The sequence below is a fragment of the Alexandromys fortis genome, unplaced genomic scaffold (genome assembly GCF_014885135.2).
Source record: "Alexandromys fortis isolate MF-2015 unplaced genomic scaffold, M_Fortis_MF-2015_v1.1 scaffold_75, whole genome shotgun sequence".
Taxonomy (NCBI): Eukaryota; Metazoa; Chordata; class Mammalia; order Rodentia; family Cricetidae; genus Alexandromys; species Alexandromys fortis.
Window position 1 is genome coordinate 8,127,436 of NW_026067956.1, and position 21,004 is coordinate 8,148,439.

The 21,004-nt window shown below is 42.3% G+C and overlaps 1 protein-coding gene across 4 annotated transcripts in view; it reads left to right on the plus strand.

Moving 5' to 3' along the window:
* Zdhhc20 (zinc finger DHHC-type palmitoyltransferase 20) overlaps positions 1-21,004 on the plus strand; it is a 62,380-nt gene that overhangs the window by 24,777 nt on the left and 16,599 nt on the right. For all 4 annotated transcript variants that reach the window (XR_007593592.1, XM_050152172.1, XM_050152174.1 and 1 more), the window contains 4 exons: positions 5,004-5,124; positions 12,712-12,781; positions 14,215-14,247; positions 14,961-15,081. Coding sequence is in view for 3 of the 4 variants with exons in the window: in XM_050152172.1 (XP_050008129.1) it covers positions 5,004-5,124; positions 12,712-12,781; positions 14,215-14,247; positions 14,961-15,081 (345 nt within the window). In the remaining variant the exon portion in view is untranslated. The remainder of the gene's footprint in view (positions 1-5,003; positions 5,125-12,711; positions 12,782-14,214; positions 14,248-14,960; positions 15,082-21,004) is intronic.

Here is a 21,004-nt window from a genome sequence, read left to right on the forward strand (position 1 = left end):
CACCAACTCTGTCCCTCTAAAGAACTCAAGATTCAAAGGTGCTGGTGGTAGACTCCTGTGTCTGTCCCCACTCTTCCCCCCCAGGCTTGAATAGCAAGCAGCTCACCTCAGCCTCCCAAGGTGGCCTTCTGCTTGCTTTTTCTCACACCTCTTTAAAAACCCTTCTCCATCTGGCTCCTCCCACCCCTTCCGGTCAGCTAGTTGCTGACACAGCCTCCTGACCACAGGTGACTTTTATTTAATTAAACAGATCTTTGCACCATTAAACAAATGCTCCAGAGCATAAATGAAAGTAACACACCTTAAAATAATATTTTACCACCGCCATGTCATGTCCAGAAAACAGTGTTTTATCACACCATCCTTCTATTTCTGCTGTCTCCTTCCACCGTGTTTCCTGAGCTTTGGAAAGGATGCTGGCGATGTTGTGTTGAGGGCTGACCACTCAACAGTCAGCTTACTCTTAGCATTTTGGCCAGTTATAAGTCCCTCATTATTAGCAATCAGCCACTGCAAAAAAGGCTCGCGGCCACAGCTGAGACTGCAGCTCTACTGCATGGGTACAGACTTGAGCAGTTATAAGACAGATGGACAACAACAGTAATCACAATGACATGTCCCTACCCCCACCCAACTCCCACCTCCAGCCGTGGGTATTATCTAGATTTACACTACCGGGAATGTGGATGAGGGCATCAGGGCCTGTCAGAAAAGTGGCCGGTTACTTCACAACAGTCTTGCTGTTACTGCTCCAGTGGACACCTTCCTGGCAGGTACAGCTATTCTAGTGCACAGAGCCCACTGCTGGGCTCCATAGCACCTGTGATGCTATTACACTAGCTTGTATTTTTGGAATTCTTTGTTTGGAAGGCAATATTTGCTTTTATTCATCTTTTTAAAAAATTCATTCTTATTTTATTGGTGTTTGCCTGTATATATGTCTGTGTGAGGATGTTGGATCCTGGAGTTGCCATGTCGGTGCTGGGAATTGAACCCAGGTCCCCTAAAAGAGCAGTCAGTGCTTTTAACCACTGAGCCATCTCAGGCTCCTATTTTAGTCATCTTTGGGCCTGTGCCTTTTAAAACAGTGCTAACTTTAAAGATTCGCTATTTTTATGCAGAGTGTTTTGCCTGTGTGTATGAGTGTGCACTGCATGTGTTTGGTGCCAGTGGAGGTCAGACAAGTGCTGAGACCCCGTTGTAAGCTGCCATGCCAGTGCTGGGAGCTGCACACAGGTCCTCTGCAGAAACAGCACATGTTCTTAATCACTGGACCAGCCGTCTCTTCAGCCCCACCGCCTAGCTATTGTTTTGTTGTTATAGCTGTTGTTTTGTTTTGAGACAGGGTTTTAATATATGTTTATGGTTAGACTCTGGAGTGAGCCTGTAGTCTGACTACACAGGAAGCTGAGTGAGGAGATTTGCTTGAATTCAGGAGTTTGGGATCACTCTAAACAATGTAGCAAAACTGTCCCTTTAAAACAAAAATAATAATTTAAAAACATTTATTCTTAGTCATTTTGCTGCTGGTGATTGAACCCAGGACTTTGTGTGTGCTAAAGGCAAGCTGAACCATCCTTGGTCTAATATTTAAGTGGAATTTTCTGAACATTGAATTTAAGGTCATAATGGCATATTGTAATTTAATTTGAATTACACCCAGTAGTATTGAGTGTTGTATACCCTGATATCTGAAATTTTTTCATTTGTTTTAAGCTTCTCATTGTTTTATAACTATCTTAGGGTGTCTGTTGCATGAAGAGACACCGTGACCACAGGAACTCATAAAGGAAACATTTAACTGGGGCTGGCTTACCGTCTCGTAGGTTTGCTCCATTGTCATCATAGCAGGTGGCATGCAGGCAGACATGGTGCTGCAGAAGAAGCTGAGAGTTCTATGTCTTGATCCACATGTAGCGGGGAGAGAGTGTCACAGTGAGTGTATGTGAGACCTCACAGCCCACCTCCACAGTGAGATTTTCTTCAACAAAGCCACACCTCCTAATAGTGCTACTCCCTTTGGGCCAGACATTCAGACACTTGAGTCTACGGAGCCCATTCCTATCCACACCATCACAATAACCTTTGAATTCTGAATTCAAACCATCGCAGTAATGGTAAAGATGGGTACACGAACGTGCAATCCAGCCAAGGTCTGAAATATCACTACAGGCTAGATATCTCAGCCTAGAGGAATTGCAGATTTCTGACCAGATTCTCTGCTAAATATTTATGGAACATCATACCATGAGATTTTATCTTTCTTTCTGAAAGTGTTCAGCTGTCTGTGAGGCTGAGGAAAGTTTGTGAAGACGTTCACCTTAAGAGAGTGCGCATGTGTTCTGACTGCTGGTTCTGCTGTTCACTTTGTGAAAGCAGTGCATTCGGATGCACTGTGCTTGTTGGCATTTTGTAAGCAGTTGGTGGTAGCAGTTGGAAGAAGCTAGAGCATTTACCTTAGTGGTTGACACAGGGAAGAAGAGCCAGAGAATGCAGACCACCTGTCTGCCAGGAATGCTGCAGTCTGGAACCCTGACTTTCCAGAGTCACAAGCTCTTGCCTTACTTAAGATATAGAGTAGTCTATGCGACAGTGGGGCAGCTTCCCGTTTGATTAGCACAGATCAGTGTTCCTTAAGTGTGACCGTGTAAAATTCCAGGAAATAGTTCCTTAGGAAAACACGAGCAAAAATAGAGTCAGTGTTGTTAAAATATGAACCATTTAAAAAACAAGTCTGTTATAATTAATTTTAAAAAGCAAATCTGTGAAATAGACTTGGTTTAAAATACAGAAAATCCTAGTTACAAGAAGTCCTAGAAGATGGAAGGACATAAAAAGAAGAGAAATTAAATTCATATTTGGCAGGGAAAAGGTTTCTGAAATTAACCCAGGTGGCCTTGGTGGCCTGTAATCCCAGCACTGGGAATGCAGAGGAGAGAGGCTTGAACATTCAAGGCCAGCCTGGGCTATATAGCTGGTTCTAGACCAGCTGCATAGCACGACCCTGATAAACTAGAGGACTCCATGATATTTTTGTGTGTTTTGTTGTTTTAATTTGCTTTGATTTTTTTCTTTGGTTTTTGTTTGTTTTGGAGAGAGAGAACATGAGGTTGGTAGGGAGGTGGGGAGGATCTAGGAGTTGGGAAGGGAAAAATATGAGATATGAATATTATATATTATATGAAAAACTACCCCCCCCCCAATAAAAACCATCCAGAAACACCTCTGAAAGGAATGTTTTGTTGAGGAAAGGAGGTTATCAACGAGATGAGGAACCCTGGTAATTCTGGAGAGAATAGCACAGTTGGTTGGCTTTTCAAAAATAAAGATGATGGGGCTGGAGAAGTAGCTGAGCAGACGGGAGCACTGACTGCTCCTAGAGGACCTGGGTTCAGTGCCCAGCACCATGACAGATGGTGGCTTCAAAGCGCTAAATCCAGCTCCAGGGATCCAGTATCTCTGGACTCTGCTAGCACCTACACTGACGCTCATATACCCACATGCAGGCATATACCTACATGTATTTAGAAGAAAAAAAATTAAGGTTAAAACAATGGAAAGTATGACTGGGTGGCTTTTGATGGCACTTAGGCATTTAGAAAAGGAGCCCCAAAACATGGGATTTCTTGCCAGGGATCTCCCTCTCACCCGAGCATATCAACCTTTGTCTGACCTTGTAAAAAGTAAAAGTTTTGGGGGACTGGAGAGATGGCTTAACGGTTAAGAGCATTGGCTGCCCTTCCAGAGGACCTGAGTTTGATTCCCAGCTCCCACATGGTGGCTCACAACCATCTGTAATGATATCTGGCACCCTCTTCTGGCCTGCATGTGTACACGCAGTGCACTTGTACATAAAATATAAATAAATAACTTAAAAAAAAAGTAAAAGTTTCTCTAGAATTCAGCTCGGGTCCGAGAAGCTTCCTTTCGTAGAGGGTGGCAGCATTACTACAGAGACACATAGCTGCTCAAAGCACAGAAATAATTTGCTGAGTGCTCAGCCTTGAATGGGGCGTCTGTATCGCTACTTCCGGAACTCAGGGGGAATTGGGAGGAGACTGAGAGTAGAGGGAGCAGGGTGTGGTGGCACGCACCTTTAGTCCCAGCACTCAGGAGAGTGATTGAGGAAAACACACAACTCTGATCTCTGACACCTCTACACACACACACACCCACACACATACCCCCCCACACACACACACGTATGTATACAGCATTAACATACATGTACATATACCCACTGTGAACACATACATAAACATGCGTGTAGAGAAGAAAAACACTTGGTAGTAACTTTTACTTTACGTACTTAGTTCACTTACAAATATTTCATATTTACTTGTATATATGCTTATTTTAATTTCATCTATTGTTACATAATTTTCTTTTGTCAGACCTTGCAGCCCAGGTGTTTACTTATGGCAGTCTTTTGCTGCCTTCCAAGTACTAGGATTGCAGGCATGAGGCATTGTACCTAGTTAATAGTAACTTATAAAAAAAAGAAAAATTACTTGGTGTCGCTAGGCAGTCATTCTTCCACTGAACCATATTTCCAGCCCCCAATATTTTTTTACTGAATGAATAGATGTGTTAAACTATTTTTTATTAAGGATTTTAATTTCATCTGTAAAAGGCAAAGGTGCAAAAACAGTGGATTTCCTGCCCTATCCAGTCATTACTAGGAAGCACTAATACTTTTCCCCCCCAAGGCAGGGTTTCTCTGTGGAGCCCTGGCTGTCTTCGAACTCCCTTTCTAGACCAGGCTGGCCTTGAACTCACAGAGCTCTGCCTGCCCCTGCCTCCCCAGTGCTGGGATTGAATCACATGGCACTACCACCCAGCTTAACTCCTTTAGTCTGGGCAGTTTTTGTTAAAATGTACATAAACTTAAGTAAGAAACAAGTTTTGTTCTGCTTCATGAGACTCCCCCTATTTTAGATAAAGCTTTTCCTCAGCACATTAACTAAGAATTACGGGTTTAGTAGTTACTTCTCTCTTTCTAGTTCTACTTGTCAAACTTGGAAAAAGAACGTTATGAGAAGGAGTTCAGCCAAGAAAGACAGCAAGACATTTTAAGAAGAGCCGCAAGAGACTTGCCTGTCTACACCACATCAGCTTCAAAAGGTAAGAGAAATCGGCTGAACTTGGCAAAGGAGTTTTAAATGTCTGTGTCCTGATAGATCTGCTCGGCTTGACTAATCCCTGCATGTGAAGCCAGGATCACGGGCTCCTGTTTAATGTGTGTTGTGCAATATTTCAGATGTAAATGGATGCTTACCTGTATTGCTGCAGGTTGTTAGAGGGCTTCACTCTCGTGAGTCTGGGTTTGGTTTGTCTTGTTGCCTGATTTCCTCTAACACTCAGCCTTTCAAGTACTGCTCCCAGAACACTATCATCTGAAAATTCTGCTTTGAATTTATCTATGCTATGTCCTGAATAATAAAAAGAACTCAAGAATGTATGAAAAATGGGAGAATTAAAGACAGCGGGGAAGAAATTGACCAAATTAAGATTTTGTGAGGCCGTGAGCTATGAGCTATGTGCTGGCTCGTTTTATGTCAGCATGGCACAAGCAAGAATCCTCACTTGAGAAAATGCCCCCATAAGAAGGGGCTGTGGCCTTCAATTGAAGAATGGATGAAGAAAGTATGGAATATATACATATTAGAGTACTACTCAGCAGTAAAAAACAAGGACTTCTTGAAGTTTGCAGGCAAATGGATGGAAATAGAAAACACTATCCTGAGTGAGGTAAGCCAGACCCAAAAAGACGAAGATGGGATGTACTCACTCATATTTGGTGTCTAGCCATAAATAAAGGACATTGAGCCTATAATTCGGGTTCTTAGAGAAGCTAAATAAGAAGGAGAACCCAAAGAAAATCATATAGGCATCCTCTTGAATATTAACCTTCATCAGGCAATGAAAGGAGACAGAGACAGAGACCCACATTGGAGCACCGGACTGAAATCTCAAGGTCCAAATCAGGAGCAGAAGGAGAGAGAGCACGAGCAAGGAACTCAGGACCGCGAGGGGTGCACCCACACACTGAGACAACGGGGATGTTCTATCAGGAACTCACCAAGGCCAGCTGGCCTGGGTCTGAAAAAAGCCTGGGTTAAAACCGGTCTCGCTGAACATAGCAGACAATGAGGACTACTGAGACCTCAAGAACAATGGCAATGGGTTTTTGATCCTACTGAACGTATTGGCTTTGTGGGAGCCTAGGCAGTTTGGATGCTCACCTTACTAGACCTGGATGGAGGTGGGTGGTCCTTGAACTTCCCACAGGGCAGGGAACCCTATTGCTCTTTGGGCTGACGAGGGAGGGGGACTTGATTGGGGGAGGGGGAGGGAAAGGGGAGGCGGAGGTGGGGAAGAGACAGAAATCTTTAATAATTAAATAAATAAATAAAAGAAGGGGCTGTGGGCCAGTCTGTTGAGCATTTTCTTAATTTGCCATTGATGGATAAAGACCCAGCCCATTGTGGGTGGGGTCATGCTGGGGTGTGGTCCTGGGTTCTATAAGAAAGCAAGCTGAGCAAGCCATGGAGAGCAAGCCAGTAAGCAGCACCCCTCCATGGTTTCTGCATCAGCTTCTGCTTCCAGGCTTCTGCTCTGTTGGAGCTCCTGTTCTGACTTTCTTCAGTGGTGGACTATGGATGTGGAAGTATAAGCAAATAAACCCTTCCTCCCCAACTTGCTTTTGGTCATGGTGCTTCATCATAGCAATAGACACCTAACTAGAACAGTTCATTTGTCTGGTCCCAACCTGCCTGTTTCCTCCGAGATTGCTGCTCTATGTAGGTGGAAGTTTCTATCCCGTCAGCAGCTCCCAAATAAACACATGGAGGCATGTATTTACTCCAGATGCTTGACCGATAGCGCAGGCTTTTCTCTACTAGTTCTTACCACTCTAATTAGCTGTATTTCTACTAATCTATGTGTTTCCACATAGCTTGTGGCTTTACCTGTTCTCCAGCATGTCTTGCTGCCTCTGTGTCTCCTGGTACCCCACTGGCTCCACCCTTCCTCCCAGCATTCTTAGTTTGGCTGCCCTGCCTATACTTATTGCCTGGCTACTGACTGGTCAGTTCTTCATTACTCAGTGAGAGTAATATGTTCACAGTGTGCAGAAGAATTATTTCACAGCACCCCTAAGGGTCGACTGAGACTGCAGCTTCCTTTCTTAGGTTTAACTCTTTGATGGAGAGGAATTAGAAGGTGCTGAGCTGGTCACATTACTATAAGAAATTGTTTCAATTATAAATAGTAGCAACTTAGTGGTTCCTCTGCACTGAGTTCTACTCATAACTCATTTAAACTCACAATAGCCTAGTCCCATGAGTATGTGGCAGAGTAAGACACATATTGGGATAATTTTGTCCCAATAATGAGAACAGGCCAAGGTGCTGTGAGACCAGTGAAAAGCAGCAGAGAAATCAGTACACAGTTGGGGATTATTGAGGGACTTCCTGGAGGAAGCATGGGCCTGAGCAACAGCAAGACCAAATTGGCTATGGTGACATAGCCTAAGCTGTGTAGCTCAGGCTGGCCTTTAATTCAGATTCTCCTACTGTGGCCTCTGGAACTCTGAAATGGAATCAGATACATTGCAGGCATTTGAGTGCAGTTATAAATGGTTAGTTCATTTATAGCATGTTAGCAGACCTCAGGAAAAGCCAACAGTGACCACTTCTGAGAGTTCGTGTACTGTGTGACTCAGAGTGGCAGTAGATGTCAGATTGAGTCCCTATTGACACTGGTTGAATTACTTGTTCAAGATCACACAAGGCCGTATGCGAAGAAAGCAGCATTTCAATCAAAGTACTCTGACTTCAGAGCCCAGTGGGCTTGTCAGTGACAGCACACGTACAGGAAGCTTACCTTTGTGACTACGGATCAGTCCTCACTCTGGTCTTACATAGGGAGTGCTAAGCCAGCCACGCTTACACGAGACTCTGTCTTTTAAAGGAATGGAAGAAAAGAAAAAGGGGCTGAAGAAATGACTCAGGTTAAGAGCACTGGCTGCTCTTCCAGAGGATCTGAGTTCAGTTCCCAGCAACCACATGGTGGCTTACAGCCATCTATAGTGAGATCTGGTGCCCTCTTCTGGTGTGCAGGTATACACGCAGGCAGAACACTTTATACATAATAAATAAATAAACCTTTAAGAAATCATATTTTTAAAAGAAAAAGGAGTTTTAATTGTCTGAAATATTTTAAGGGGGTTATCGGGATTTGAAGGTATGGAACAGGACAGTGGGTTGGAGAGAAGACTCGGTGGGGAAGAGTGCTCACTGTACGAGCTTGAAACCTGAGTTTCAGTCTCTAACACCTATGCAGAAATCCCAGGGTTGAGCTGGAGAGAGAGATGGCTCAGAGGCTAAGAGCACTGACTGCTGCTCGAGAGGTCCTGAGTTCAATTCCCAGCAACCACACAGTGGCTCACAACCATCTATAATACCCTCTTCTGGCTTACAGTCATACATGGAGGCAGAATGTTGTATATATAATAAATAAATAAATAGGTCCTTTTTTTTTAAAGCAAGAAAGAAAATAAAAACCAAAGAAACAAATATTTAAAAACCAGTTTTAAATCCAGCTTTGCAATGAATGCTTGTATCCCTGCAGGGTGGGGACAGGCACTTCCTGAGAGCACTGGCCAAAACAACCAGCTTCCTGCTGAGTAGGAAATCCTATGTCAAGGCAGTGGAAGACAGACTTTCTCCTGGTCTCCACATGAGTGTGTACTATATACCATACTACACACAGGCAACACATGATAAAAGATATAGTTAGCATATTAAAGTATAGGATACTCTGTTGCAAACTGGGGGTGGTGGCGCACACTGTTAATCCCAGCACTCAGGAGGCAGAGGCAGGCGGATCTCTGTGAGTTCTGAGACCAGCCTGGTCTATAAAGCAAGTTCCACAATAACCAGGGCTACACTTAGAAACCCTGTCTCAAACAAAACAAAAAACCCAACAACAACAACAAAAGCAGATAAAAAAATGAAGGTAGATTTACCGTCACGCTTTCTTCACTAGTGCTGTACGAGGCACTTAGACATCTGAAACCTGATGCTGCCAGCAGTGCAGTCCCGAGTGTCCTTTCGGAGGTCTTAAGGTCAAGCCAGGATTTGTGACACATATCACAGAATTTCGGAAGGAGTTAATATGAAGCAGAGTTGGAGTTTATTAAGAAAAAGTTTTACGGGCTTTAGAGATGGCTGATCGATAGGTTCAGTGTTCTTTCTACTCCTGTGAAGGACCGGAGTTTGGTTCCAGTATCATAGCCACATGTAACTAGCTCCAGGGGAAACCAACACCCTCTTCTAGCCACTCAGGCGCCTGCGCCCACATGCACATACTCACGGAAACACACACTTATGTACCTCATTAAAAACAAACACTTGGGCTGGAGAGATGGCTCAGAGCTTGAGAGCACTGACTGCTCTTCCAGAGGTTCTGAGTTCAATTCCCAGCAACCACATGGTGGCTCACAGCCATCTGTAATGAGATCTGGTGCCCTCTTCTGGCCAGCAAGCATCAGACAGAACACTGTATACATAATAAATAAATAAATGTTAAAAAATAAATAAAAACAAACACTTCTAAAAAGTTTTTGATATAGATATACACTAGTGCTAGAGAGGTTGCCGGCTTAGGAGAAAGATGGCTGTGCCCACAGGAGTGGGCTTCTCAGGAAGGAGTTACTTTTCTGTCTTAACAAAAGCTGAGTTTTGAAGTTACATTGTTAAAAACACTTAAGAGATTAAGTAAAGGTGTTTTGGTATATTATTTTTTTTTGTAAATCAGACCACTATGGGATCTTTAAGGTACATTGTACAGATTTCAGATTGAAAAGATAGGAACAGTTCAGAAAGCCAAAGGAACTCTAACTGTGCATTGTACAGAGGTCAGAGCACGCAATTTGACTGTACCATGGTTCATGTTGTCTGTGAGGTTTTCTTCATTCTTAGCCGGAAGGATGAGAACCCTTGCCTCCCCTGCCTCCTGTCCTGTTGCAGTTTCTTCATTTCAGCCTGAGGGTCCGTCTACTCTCTGGGTCTGTAGAGATGCTGCATGGGATGAGAGAAAGCACGCGAGTGTGCATCTCGGCGTGCGATGAGGTTTTTAGCAGAACTCATTTCCAAAAAGTGACAGCTAATATTAAGCAGTCCTTTTTATTTTATGAAGAATTTTGAAACAACTAGTTGATGATAGTACTTGTAGTTTTGTATATTAGATGTTTTTAACCCCGCTCCATACTTGCAATAGGTTTATGAATTCCCAAGTTTAGCAAAATTTGGACAGTGTGTAATTTTCAAAACAGCAGGTTGATAGCTATATCCTTTTTTGTTATTGTTTGTTTGTTTGTTTTTTATTTTGTTTTGACACAGGGTTTCTCCATGTAGCCCTGGCTGTCCTGGAACTCCCTCCTGTAGACCAGACTGACTTTAAACTCAGAAATCTGCCTTTGTGCCTCATGAGTGCTGGCATTAAAGGTGTTCACCTTTATTTCTAGAAAGGGGCACTGTTTATCATACGTAGAACTCACAAGTATTCATTGAACAAACGAAACAACATCTGTACCTTGCTCTATTTCTGTCGTTGACACTGTCCTTTTGGTTGCTCTGTACATGAAGTTTCCTTTGATTGCAGCTATTTGCCCTTATCTGCTCATTTGTTAAGTACGGTTTCCTCCCTCCCTCTATCCCTCCTTTATCTGCTCATTTGTTAAGTACGGTTTCCTTCCTCCTCCCTCTATCCCTCCCTTATCTGCTCATTTGTTAAGTACGGTTTCCTCCCTCCTCCCTCCATCCCTCCTTTAGACATGATTTCAATATGGAGCCCTAGAACTCGATATGTAGATCATGCTAGGATTGAACTCACAGTAATCCCTCTGCTTCTGCCTTCTAAATACTGGATCAATTTCCCTCCCTCCCTCCCTCTCCTCCTTCCTTTCCTACCCATTTTCTGGTAGGACCTGTTTGATTTTGTTCACATCCCTGCACCTAAATATGTGCACAGCTGTCACACACAGCGTGGAGGGAGGATGTAGGGGAATGGGCACATGAGGTGCTTGGCTTCTTTCTGATCCTGAGCTTCCTACACATGGAACCTTAGGTTTCTGTTTGGTATATAGACTAAGCATTAGTGGTGCCGTCTTCAGCTTGCTGTATTTTCCTTAACGGAATATGTGTTTTGTGTGGGAACTTGTTGTTCTGCAGAATAGTGCACTGTATAGACATACCATAAAGTATTTAGCCATTTCATGAATAAAATTATTCTTAGGAACTTGAGCAATAGCTCAGCAGTTATGAGCTCCGGCTACTCTTCCAGAGGACCCAGGACTTCCTCGTACCTACATGGCAGCTCACAACTGTAATTCGAGTTCCAAGGAATCTGATGCCCTCTTCTGGACTTCCAAGGCCACCAAGCATGAACGGGTTGCACGGAACATACATTCATGCAAAACATTTATACACATTTTTTAAAAAAGGAAATTACCTTTTTTTTAAAATTTAAAATAGCTGTAATAAGCATTCTTATTTGTTATATTTTAAAGATTTATTTTTAATTAGGTGTAGGTGTGTGTGTGTGTGTGTATATGTTTGTCTGCATGTAAGTGTATACTAGGAGGCCAGAGGTCCAGAGTTGGAGTTATAAATGGTTGTGAGCCACATGCCACGGGTGCTGATAACTCAACCTTGATCCTCTCTGGAAGAGCAAGCAGCAAATGTTTTTAGCTACTGAGCCATTTTTTCAGTTTCTGCATTTGTTACTGTTTAAACACGTCAAGTAGTTTTCTATCACTGAGTTTGTTCCTTTAACTAGATTCTTCATTTTCCAAGAGAGTAGGAGGTTTTGTTATTTAGTTTTTCTTTCATGTCTCTGTATCCCATGTTGGCCTCAAACTCCTTGTGTAGTTGATAATGACCTTGAACTTCAGATCCTTCTGCCTCAAGCCTCCCAGGCATCTAGGGTTTTGTGCTAGGCTAGCGCTCTGCCATCTGAGATACACCCTTATCCTCAAACTCCTTTGTTTTCTCAGATGTTTGTGAGTTGGACTCCTCCCATTCTGTTTCCTTACTGTCCACTGTCACGATCCAGTGCATTGTTTATTCTATTGATTGTCTTAGTCCCTAGAACATAGAATATGTAAGCTTCACAAAGTAGGGATTTTTGTTTAGATTACCTGGCACATAGTAGGTGATCAGTATCTTTTGAACAATTGAATGTGAACCAGACAATAGCATAGCATGTATTAGAATTTTAGTTTCAAAGAGGTTTTTGTTGTTGTTCCAAAAATGAATCGTCATTGGTCTGGAATGGGGTGGATTCAGACAGAAGGTGAATGTCTTAAGTATGGTGAGAATCTGTTCCAGATGGTGTGGTGTAGTCAGCAAAGCCCTGGGTTTGGGACTCGGTGGACCTGAGCTCTCGACTAGTTCTGCTATTCGTCTTGGTGTTTGGCCATCTGCAAACTACTTACGTCAGATCTGCTTAATTTAGTTTGAAAACTTCTGGGAAGATACATTATGAGGCCCCCTTTTTCTTGACATTTTATTTGAGATACTTATGGTGCATTTTGGTATTTTAAAATGGCTCACTGTCGGTTTCCAGAGTATATTCCAAATTTCAAGCTTTATGGATCAGTAAGCTTGCACACCTTTGAGTTGTTTCCTTTTTTCTTCTCTCTAGCTATCCGATATTGTGAAAAATGTCAGTTGATTAAACCTGATCGGGCTCATCACTGCTCTGCGTGTGACCGGTGAGTGTTACTCAGTTTGTTTTCCTTTAACCCTGCCCTGGAATTTGGCAACAGAGAAACATTTTACATGCTTCTTCATATTTAGCAAAACCATTTCATCCTTTCCCATTATTTGCTGTGGACATAGAGCTGACATAAATACGTATATAAGCTAGAATATACTAGAAGAAGTCTTTGATAACCGTTTCTCTGCTAGTTGAGTAGAATTTTAATTTTAAATCTACTTTCTAGCCAGGTGTGGTGACACCTGCCTTTAATGCCATCATTTGCATGGATCTCTGAGTTTGAGGCCAGCCTGGTCTCTATAATGTGTTCCAGGACAGCCAGGGCTACACAGAGAACCTTTTCCCGAAAAAATAAATATATTCTTTCTGCACTCACACTTAATGTAATGTTGATAAGCCAGCAGTTATAACCTCCTTGTAAAATATGACCACTTTATAGACTAATGAGACTATAATGATATTTTCTTGTTTTTATTATTGATGTTGATATTAAAACAAATCACTGAAGTAAATTTTATAATTGTTTTCATTTGCCATTTGTTCCATTTTAATCCTTGTTTTCATGTGAGAAGGTGGTATGGTAAAGGAAAAATACTTGGTTTAAAACTCTTGAGTGGGGGGCTGGAGAGATGGCTCAGTGGTAAAGAGCATTGACTGCTCTTCCAGAGGTCCTGAGTTCAGTTCCCAGCAACCACATGGTGGCTCACAACCATCTGGAATGCGATCTGGCGCCCTCTTCTGGCGTGCGGGCGTACATGAAGGCAGAATATTGTATACATAATAAATAAATAAATAAATCTATATTTAAAAAAATTAATAAAATAAAACTCTTGACTAATCCAAGCCTCTTAGACAAGCTGTGTAAGTTTCTGGGTGTTGAGTTTCTCATTCTTTGTGAGCTCTGTAGTCTCGCTTTCTACATGTATAAAAAATACTCTAGAGGGAAGAAAGTTTGGTTTTGTTTTGGTGTTCTTATGCTAAAGTATAGTAGTGGTCATCACAGGGAAACTTAATGTTAAAGAATGTAGGAAAGCAACCATCTTAAGCTGTGTGTTAGTGCCTGGTGTGTGCACTTCTAAGGATTGACTTTCTTGATCTGCTCATGCCTATAGTACTAGAGGTCATCTGTTTATCTCCTTAGCTGATGTTCAAATTGGGCCCTCTAATGTACCAAGAATCATTCCCAGACCTGAATAATAAGATGTCATTTGGTGTGGTCAATAAGCTGGCTGTGTTGAACTGACATCACAGTGTAAAAACTAGTGACTGTTTATCTGGGGAGGTACTTATGAAGGTAACAGAAGTTATCTGGTGTTTCTAGGTGGTTCTCAAAGATTTAGTTTTAAGGGGATATTTTAACGTCAGTAAAATAATGAGAAATTAGAGTCAGGATTTTTCTTAATGACTTTTCTTATGCTTGATTCCTAGATGTGTTCTTAAGATGGATCATCACTGTCCTTGGTAACTATGAAAAATAGTAGAAATTGCCTAAGTCAAAGGGGTGAAGGTTGGACGTTAGAAGCAGAAAACTGAGAATGATTTTCTTTAGTAATCCTTTTTTCTTCCACTGGTACTAGTGGTATCCAGGGTCTCTACATATTGTAAGTGCTCTCTGTGACTAAAACCATATACCCCATTCCAGTGGTCCTGTTTTTGAGCTCAATTAAATTACTAATACATATACACATACACATATATACGTATGTAGATATGTATATATGTACATACACATGTAGATATGGGCACTTATATTTTTCCTTTAAAAATATCTTCTGATAAATAATCCAGATGATAAAAAATTAAAAATTAACATTCGAGTTGCAAAAATCTGTATAACAATTAAAAACATCCACAGTTACGGCACTGTTGTTTCCCACTTCTCACTTGTCCTATTTCCCGATAGTGATGATGTAACCTTTCTGCTTTCTTTCCTCTACTTATGACTTCAAGGCATCCATTAATTTACTATCTTGCCATCTCCATAAGCTCAGTAACGTTAGGTATATTCCCATTTTGGTACAAGCTCCAAGATTCTCACATCTACAGAGCTGAGCTGTCCCATGAGGCACTCCCTACACCCCACTCCCACTGGCCCTGAGACCCTGTTTTGCTTTCTCTTTCTGTATATTTGTGATTTGTCTTATCTTACAATGTTACTTTCTGTATTCTTCCAGGGTGAATAACTGTGTGGGATTTACTAACTACAAATTCTTCATGCTGTTTCTGTTGTATTCCCTACTATATTGCCTTTTTGTGGCTTCAACGGTTTTAGAGTATTTCATAAAATTTTGGACGGTAAGTCTTTTTTGTGTCTTAAACATATATAAAAAATGTTTAAAGATGTGTATTTGAAACGAATTTCTTGATACTTTTTGTTATTTTTTATAATGGCTTGGCCAGGACTACACTTGACTTGTAAGTCTTTGTCCAGTGCACAGGCTCTAGGTGACTGGTGCGGACTGTTAGAGCTGCGGTAGAGATGTCTGCCTCTTTCTACTGCTGTGATAACACTTGTGTGGTGCTGCAGTCAGTAGCGTATTGGGCCAGACAAACACTTGCTTTCTGTCTGCATTCGGGTTTTTTTTTTTTTTCAGAATCTTAGAAAGATTTATTTTTATTTTATGAATGTGGATGTTTTGCCATATATGTCTGTGCACCATATGTGTGCCTGGTTCCTGCAGAGACCAGAAGAGGGTGTCAGATCCCCTGAAACGAATTGCAGAAGACGGTGAGCTGACCTGATATATATGTGCTGGACGTTGAACCCGAGTCCTCTGCAAGAACAGCCAGTGCTCTCAACAGCTGAGCTGTCTCTCCAGCTCCCATCCTTTCCGATTTTTTTAAAAAAACAACAAGTAAGCTGGGCAGTAGAGGCAGGCGGATCTCTGTGAGTTGGAGGCCAGCCTGGTCTAGAAGAGCTAGTTCAGGACAGGCACCAAAGCTACAGAGAAACCCTGTCTCGAAAAATCAAAAAAAAAAAAATGACAAGTAGTTAAAAATAATCAAATGTTTTATCAACAAGGGACTAAAGTGTGATTTATCTGAGGAGAAATCCTGTAGAAACAAGCAGCTTCGTGTGACAAATGACTGGGAAGTGGTCTCTCAGATGTACCATGCATCAGGAGCAAGGACCACATCAGTGCATATAGGATGTGGTGGTGTCTAACGGGAATAACCTACTAGCGTGTCCTGACCACTCTGGAAACGCTAGAGAGCTGCTGGGCACCACAGCCAGGACGGAGGGTGCTCGCTCCTATTTTCCTGGGAATTTTGGTTACCATATACAAATGTCCATCTGTTCAGAATACATAATCAGGTTGAAACCTTTTTTTTTGTTTGTTTTGTTTTTTTTCGAGACAGGGTTTCTCTGTGGCTTTGGAGCCTGTCCTGGAACTAGCTCTGTAGACCAGGCTGGTCTCGAACTCACAGAGCTCTGCCTGCCTCTGCCTCCCGAGTGCTGGGATTAAAGGTGTGCACCACCATCGCCCGGCCAGGTTGAAACCTTTTTAATGTGGAAGTGTATATACTTGAGGGGAAAATAAGTACCAGAAATGTGGAAAGAACTCCGTCTTAGAAGTAGTGTGGAAACTGCTGTTTTTCATTATAACATTTTCACAATGTTTGATTTTTATATTTGCATGTTCTACTGATATAATGTAGAAATAACTTTAAAATATATTAAAATACCTATTTACTAAAATCTTTAAATATCTGAATTTTTTCATCTCTGTTTCTTTCCCCCTAGTGTCATCAGCCCCATTAAATGTAGGTTCAGTCTTGACTGTCACACTGCTGAACCCAATACCCAATCTTCAATTGATAATTATTACTGAGCCATCAGACATGACTGGCATCATAAAAATGACGTTTCAAATCTGTTTCCTATTTTCTTTCCATTGTTTTTCTCCATGGTTATCTGCTGTAATGGGAACAAAATCTACACCAGGCCGTTGGTTGCCAGGCTAGAATAGTGATGTCATCTCTGAGGTCTTGTTCGTCCTCTCATACCAAGATCTAGAGTTACACGGCTTCCAGGGAAAGGGCATGGGCTTTGCTTATGTATTTGCTATAATTTAAACTCCATGAAGGCAAGAAATTCTTTCACTGGTGGAGTGTCTAGGATGTTACCTGGCCCACGACACAGTAAGTGTTTAGTGAGTGTTTTTTCTGAGTGGTAAAATAAGCAGCGTGAAGTTAGCTTAGGTTGCTTTTTCAGTTGTGAAATCTGGAGCCATACTTACTGCACTGAATTGATAGTTTAAGTTAATGTAAGCATGTGGTGTATAATACGCACCCAGTAGATGTCTGTCTGTTCATCTGTGTTTGAGACAGGGTCTTAAATTAACCAGTCTAGTCTAGAACTCACTGTGTGGCCTAAACTCATGGCAGTCCTCCCCCGCTAGCCTATTGAGATGTCTTTGTTTTTCTCATTGTGTGTCTCAGACCATTTCTATTGTAACCACGTCTGTCTCTTGCTGCTGTGTTCTTGCTCTCCTTTGATAGGTGCAGCGCCCGTTAATCTAGAAACACAGTACCCAACCTTACTCTGCAAGTGTGAGAGAGACTTTCCAGCCGTTGCCATGGCTTTCTGTGAGCGCCCACGTTTGTGCCATGTCCACTTTCTCTGATAGGTTTTTGTTTTCATAAAATAGATACTAATCTTTATTCATGACCTTGGTATCTATGAGCCTTTCTTCAATAAAATACAGAAATCACCAGCTATAACAGCAAAGTTCATAATTTAGGCAGCACTAAAATTGACACTTTCTCCTACCAGGAGGGGACTGACTGTTAGCGGAGATAGATTTGTCTGGACCCCAGCTGTGAGCCCACCCTCGGCCACACAGGACAGCAGAGTTTGCAAGTTGAAAGGCCTCCCCAGTGCTATTGGCCTAGTATGCTGTCTTCAGGGCGCTGGCTCTTCTTGGTGCTGTCTTTCTCTGACTGTGGCTGCAAAGCTCCCATTCCCATTTCATTTTGTGTCTTCTAAGTAGGTTTGTTTTGTTTCTGTCAAAGTTTTCTATTTCTTAACCAGCTGTTTTTATTCATGTTTCCGTCTGCTGTCTGGTCACCCATTTTCTTCTGATGTCATTACTGCATCCATTTTCACTTTTACATTGTGATTTGAAGGAGGAGATAGTTGTGGTATAGAAGTATGTCCACATTTACTCTTTTTAACACCTGGGGGAAAGTTTAAAATGTGTGTTATCCAGGTCTGGTGAGGCCACAGACGTAGGGCCATTGTGGCTGAGAAGGTAATCAGAGAGAACAGACACAGCCTAACAAGGCCCAGCGAGGGTGAGAGCTGCTGGTGTCTAAACAGATGAACTCCTTTAGCGTTCTCAGTTTGAATAATCTCCATCTCAGTGGGTTGTGGGAGGAGGAATGCTACCTCTAGGTAAGGGTGGCAGGGGCTAGGGAATGGGAACTTGGACTAGGCTTGGAGTTTGGGCTCTGGATTGGTTAGCCTTTGAAAGTTGCCCTCCTAGTAGTGAGTGCTTTTCTAAGTACTGGTGAACTTGGGCGGGCCATTTATAGCGTGAATTTTAATTGGTTTTATTAGTAAAATCCCAGAGTCAGCTATCGGGGTGAAAACTGAAAGATCAGAGAAGCAGCGGCCAGCCACTAGAGTTCTTACCTCTACCAATGCTCAGACCAAAGGGGCGATCTTGTTCTCAGACTGCTCCTCAGATTGCTTTGAGTGCCGGTCTCCTGCCTTATATTCTGCTCTCTGCCCAGCCATATCCATCATGTCTCCACCTCCCCAGTGCTGGGATAAAAGGCCTTGGATCCCAAGTGCTGGAATCACCTTTGAGTTCTGTTTCTCTTATAGACTGGAATTAATTTTGTGTAGTGTTTCCCATGGTGGCCTTGAACTAACAGGATCCTTCTGCCTCTGACTCCTGAGTCCTGGGTTTAAAGGTGTGTGCCAATACTACCTGGCCTTTAGTGGTTTAACTCTGCACTCTGATCTTCAGGCAAACTTTGTTAAAACACAAAATGTCACTTCAGGAGTTATCTCCTCAAGTCAGTGAAGCTCCAAGATCCCAGTGTATCTATACAGGAAGATAAGGAACTGTGGTTTTGTACAGAGGGTTGTTGTGACTGCAATTGTCAGAGTGAGATTGGAGAGGTTAGGTCGTGTGCTTCATAGTATAGAAAATTAGAATTTAAAGTCAGGTCTGTCTATCCCAGGGTCCGGATACTTTCCAAGGTCACGTGCTTCTTAAAAGCCGGGTACAGCTCTGAGTCATGGAGCACAGTTATTTCCAGGAAATGCCTTGTGTATTTTAGAGATGTGTTTACTAAAGCATTGTAATTCAGGGGGCTGGAGAGATGATGGCTCACTGGTTTAAAACACACACACACATGTTGCTCTTGCAGAGGACCCAGGTTCAGTTCCCAGTATCTGCATCCTGGCTCACAACCGTTTATATTCATGTATACGGTGCACATATATATGTCCACACAAAAACCCACTTGTATAAAATAAAATTTAAAATGTATGATTCTAAACTTTCTACATGCTGGGCATAGTGGCACCTGCCTTTAATCCCAGCACTCGGGAAGCAGAGGGAAGCAATCTCTGTGAGTTCAAAGCCAGCCTGAAATACAGAGTTCCAGGTCAGATACAGCTACATAGTGAGACCTAGTCTCAAAGAAACAAAAAACTAATTAAGTTTCTACTCAGTGCTAGTGTGAGTTTAAGCGCCATCAGGAAGATGCAGCCCAGCACTGCCGCTGTCCTGACTTCCACAGAAACTTTTTAGGACAGGCCAGAGTTAGTGAGCAAAGACAGATTAGAGTACATGCTTCTGAGCAGCGGTTCTCAGCCTGGGGACATGACCCCTTTCAGAGGGGTCATATAGCAGATATTTACTCTACAACTCATAACAGTCTCAAAATTGTACTTAGGAAGTAGCAACGAAAATATTTGTATGATTGGGGTTCACCACAACATGAACTGTAATAAAGGGTCACAGAGTTTATTAGGAAGATTGAGAACCACTGAGCTAGAGTTAAATGCTGGCATTGAGAGGAAGATGTGCAGGAAAAGGGCAGTACACACTCAAGGCATGGGTGCAGGTTTCTCCAGAGTCACATTTAAATATCCTTTAAGTGATTATGATTTTGTGGCTAAATTACATTGTTCAGAAGATGCAACCTACAAGATTTAAAGATGAAGCAAAGTTGCCAGGTACAGTGGCACATACCTTTAATCCCAGCACTTGGGAGGCAGAGGCAGGCGGATCTCAGTGAGTTTGAGGCCAACCTGAACTACAAAATAGTTCCAGGACAACCAGGGTTACATAGAGAAACTGTCTCAAAAAAAAAAAAAAATGAAGCAAAGTTTAAAAAAAATAGGTAGAGTTAAACAAAACTGAACTAGCTTATTTATTGCTCTTATTTTAAAGAATATACTTTCTTAAGTTTGAAGCCAGCCTGGTCTCCATACACAGTAAGACCCTGCCTCTAAAATCAAATGAAATTTTAATGTGGTTTTTACGGTGTATTTTTTTAGACTTAGGAGAGTGCTAATACAGTTAAATTCAAGGTCACAATCATTGTATTCTAAATATGCATCTTTGTTGGAATTGTCTGTCTGTAGGCAGTGTTGCCGTTGTTAGCCGTATGAGGTTTCTGTGCCCTCAGTCAGCAGGAGATGCACAGTGGACCCCAGGGTTAAGCAGCTGACTCACCTTCACGTGTCTGGGCTGCTTATTAAAGTGAGTGGACAAGGAAGGCCGCACTGAGTGGGAAATCTAAACCAAGATAGAAGGGAATTGATGTCTGAGGGAAGAGCATTTAACCCGGAGGAGTCTGTAGGTACCACTGGAGTGTTTGAACTATACCAAGGGAGCGTTTCCTCTGTGCATTCCTGGCTGTCCTGGAACTTACTCTGCAGACCAGACTGACCTCAGACTCAGAGATCCGCCTGTCTGCCTCCTAAGTGCTGGGATTAAAGGTGTGTGCCGCCATCGCCCAGTGCCGTAGGAACTTTTTATAGCTAGATTAGACTAAGGATGGGTACTAAAGGGAAACCCAGGATCCTGGTAGCACTAAGTGACAAAGGACTTTAGTCCAGGATCCTGGTAGGACTAAGTAACAGAGGGACTTTAGTGATCTCTAAGTGTTAGAAGGTGTCTCTGTCTGTCTTCAGTAAAATGGGAACAGAAGGGTGACATGCTGTGACTTGTAAAAGGTTCTGATTGCTGAG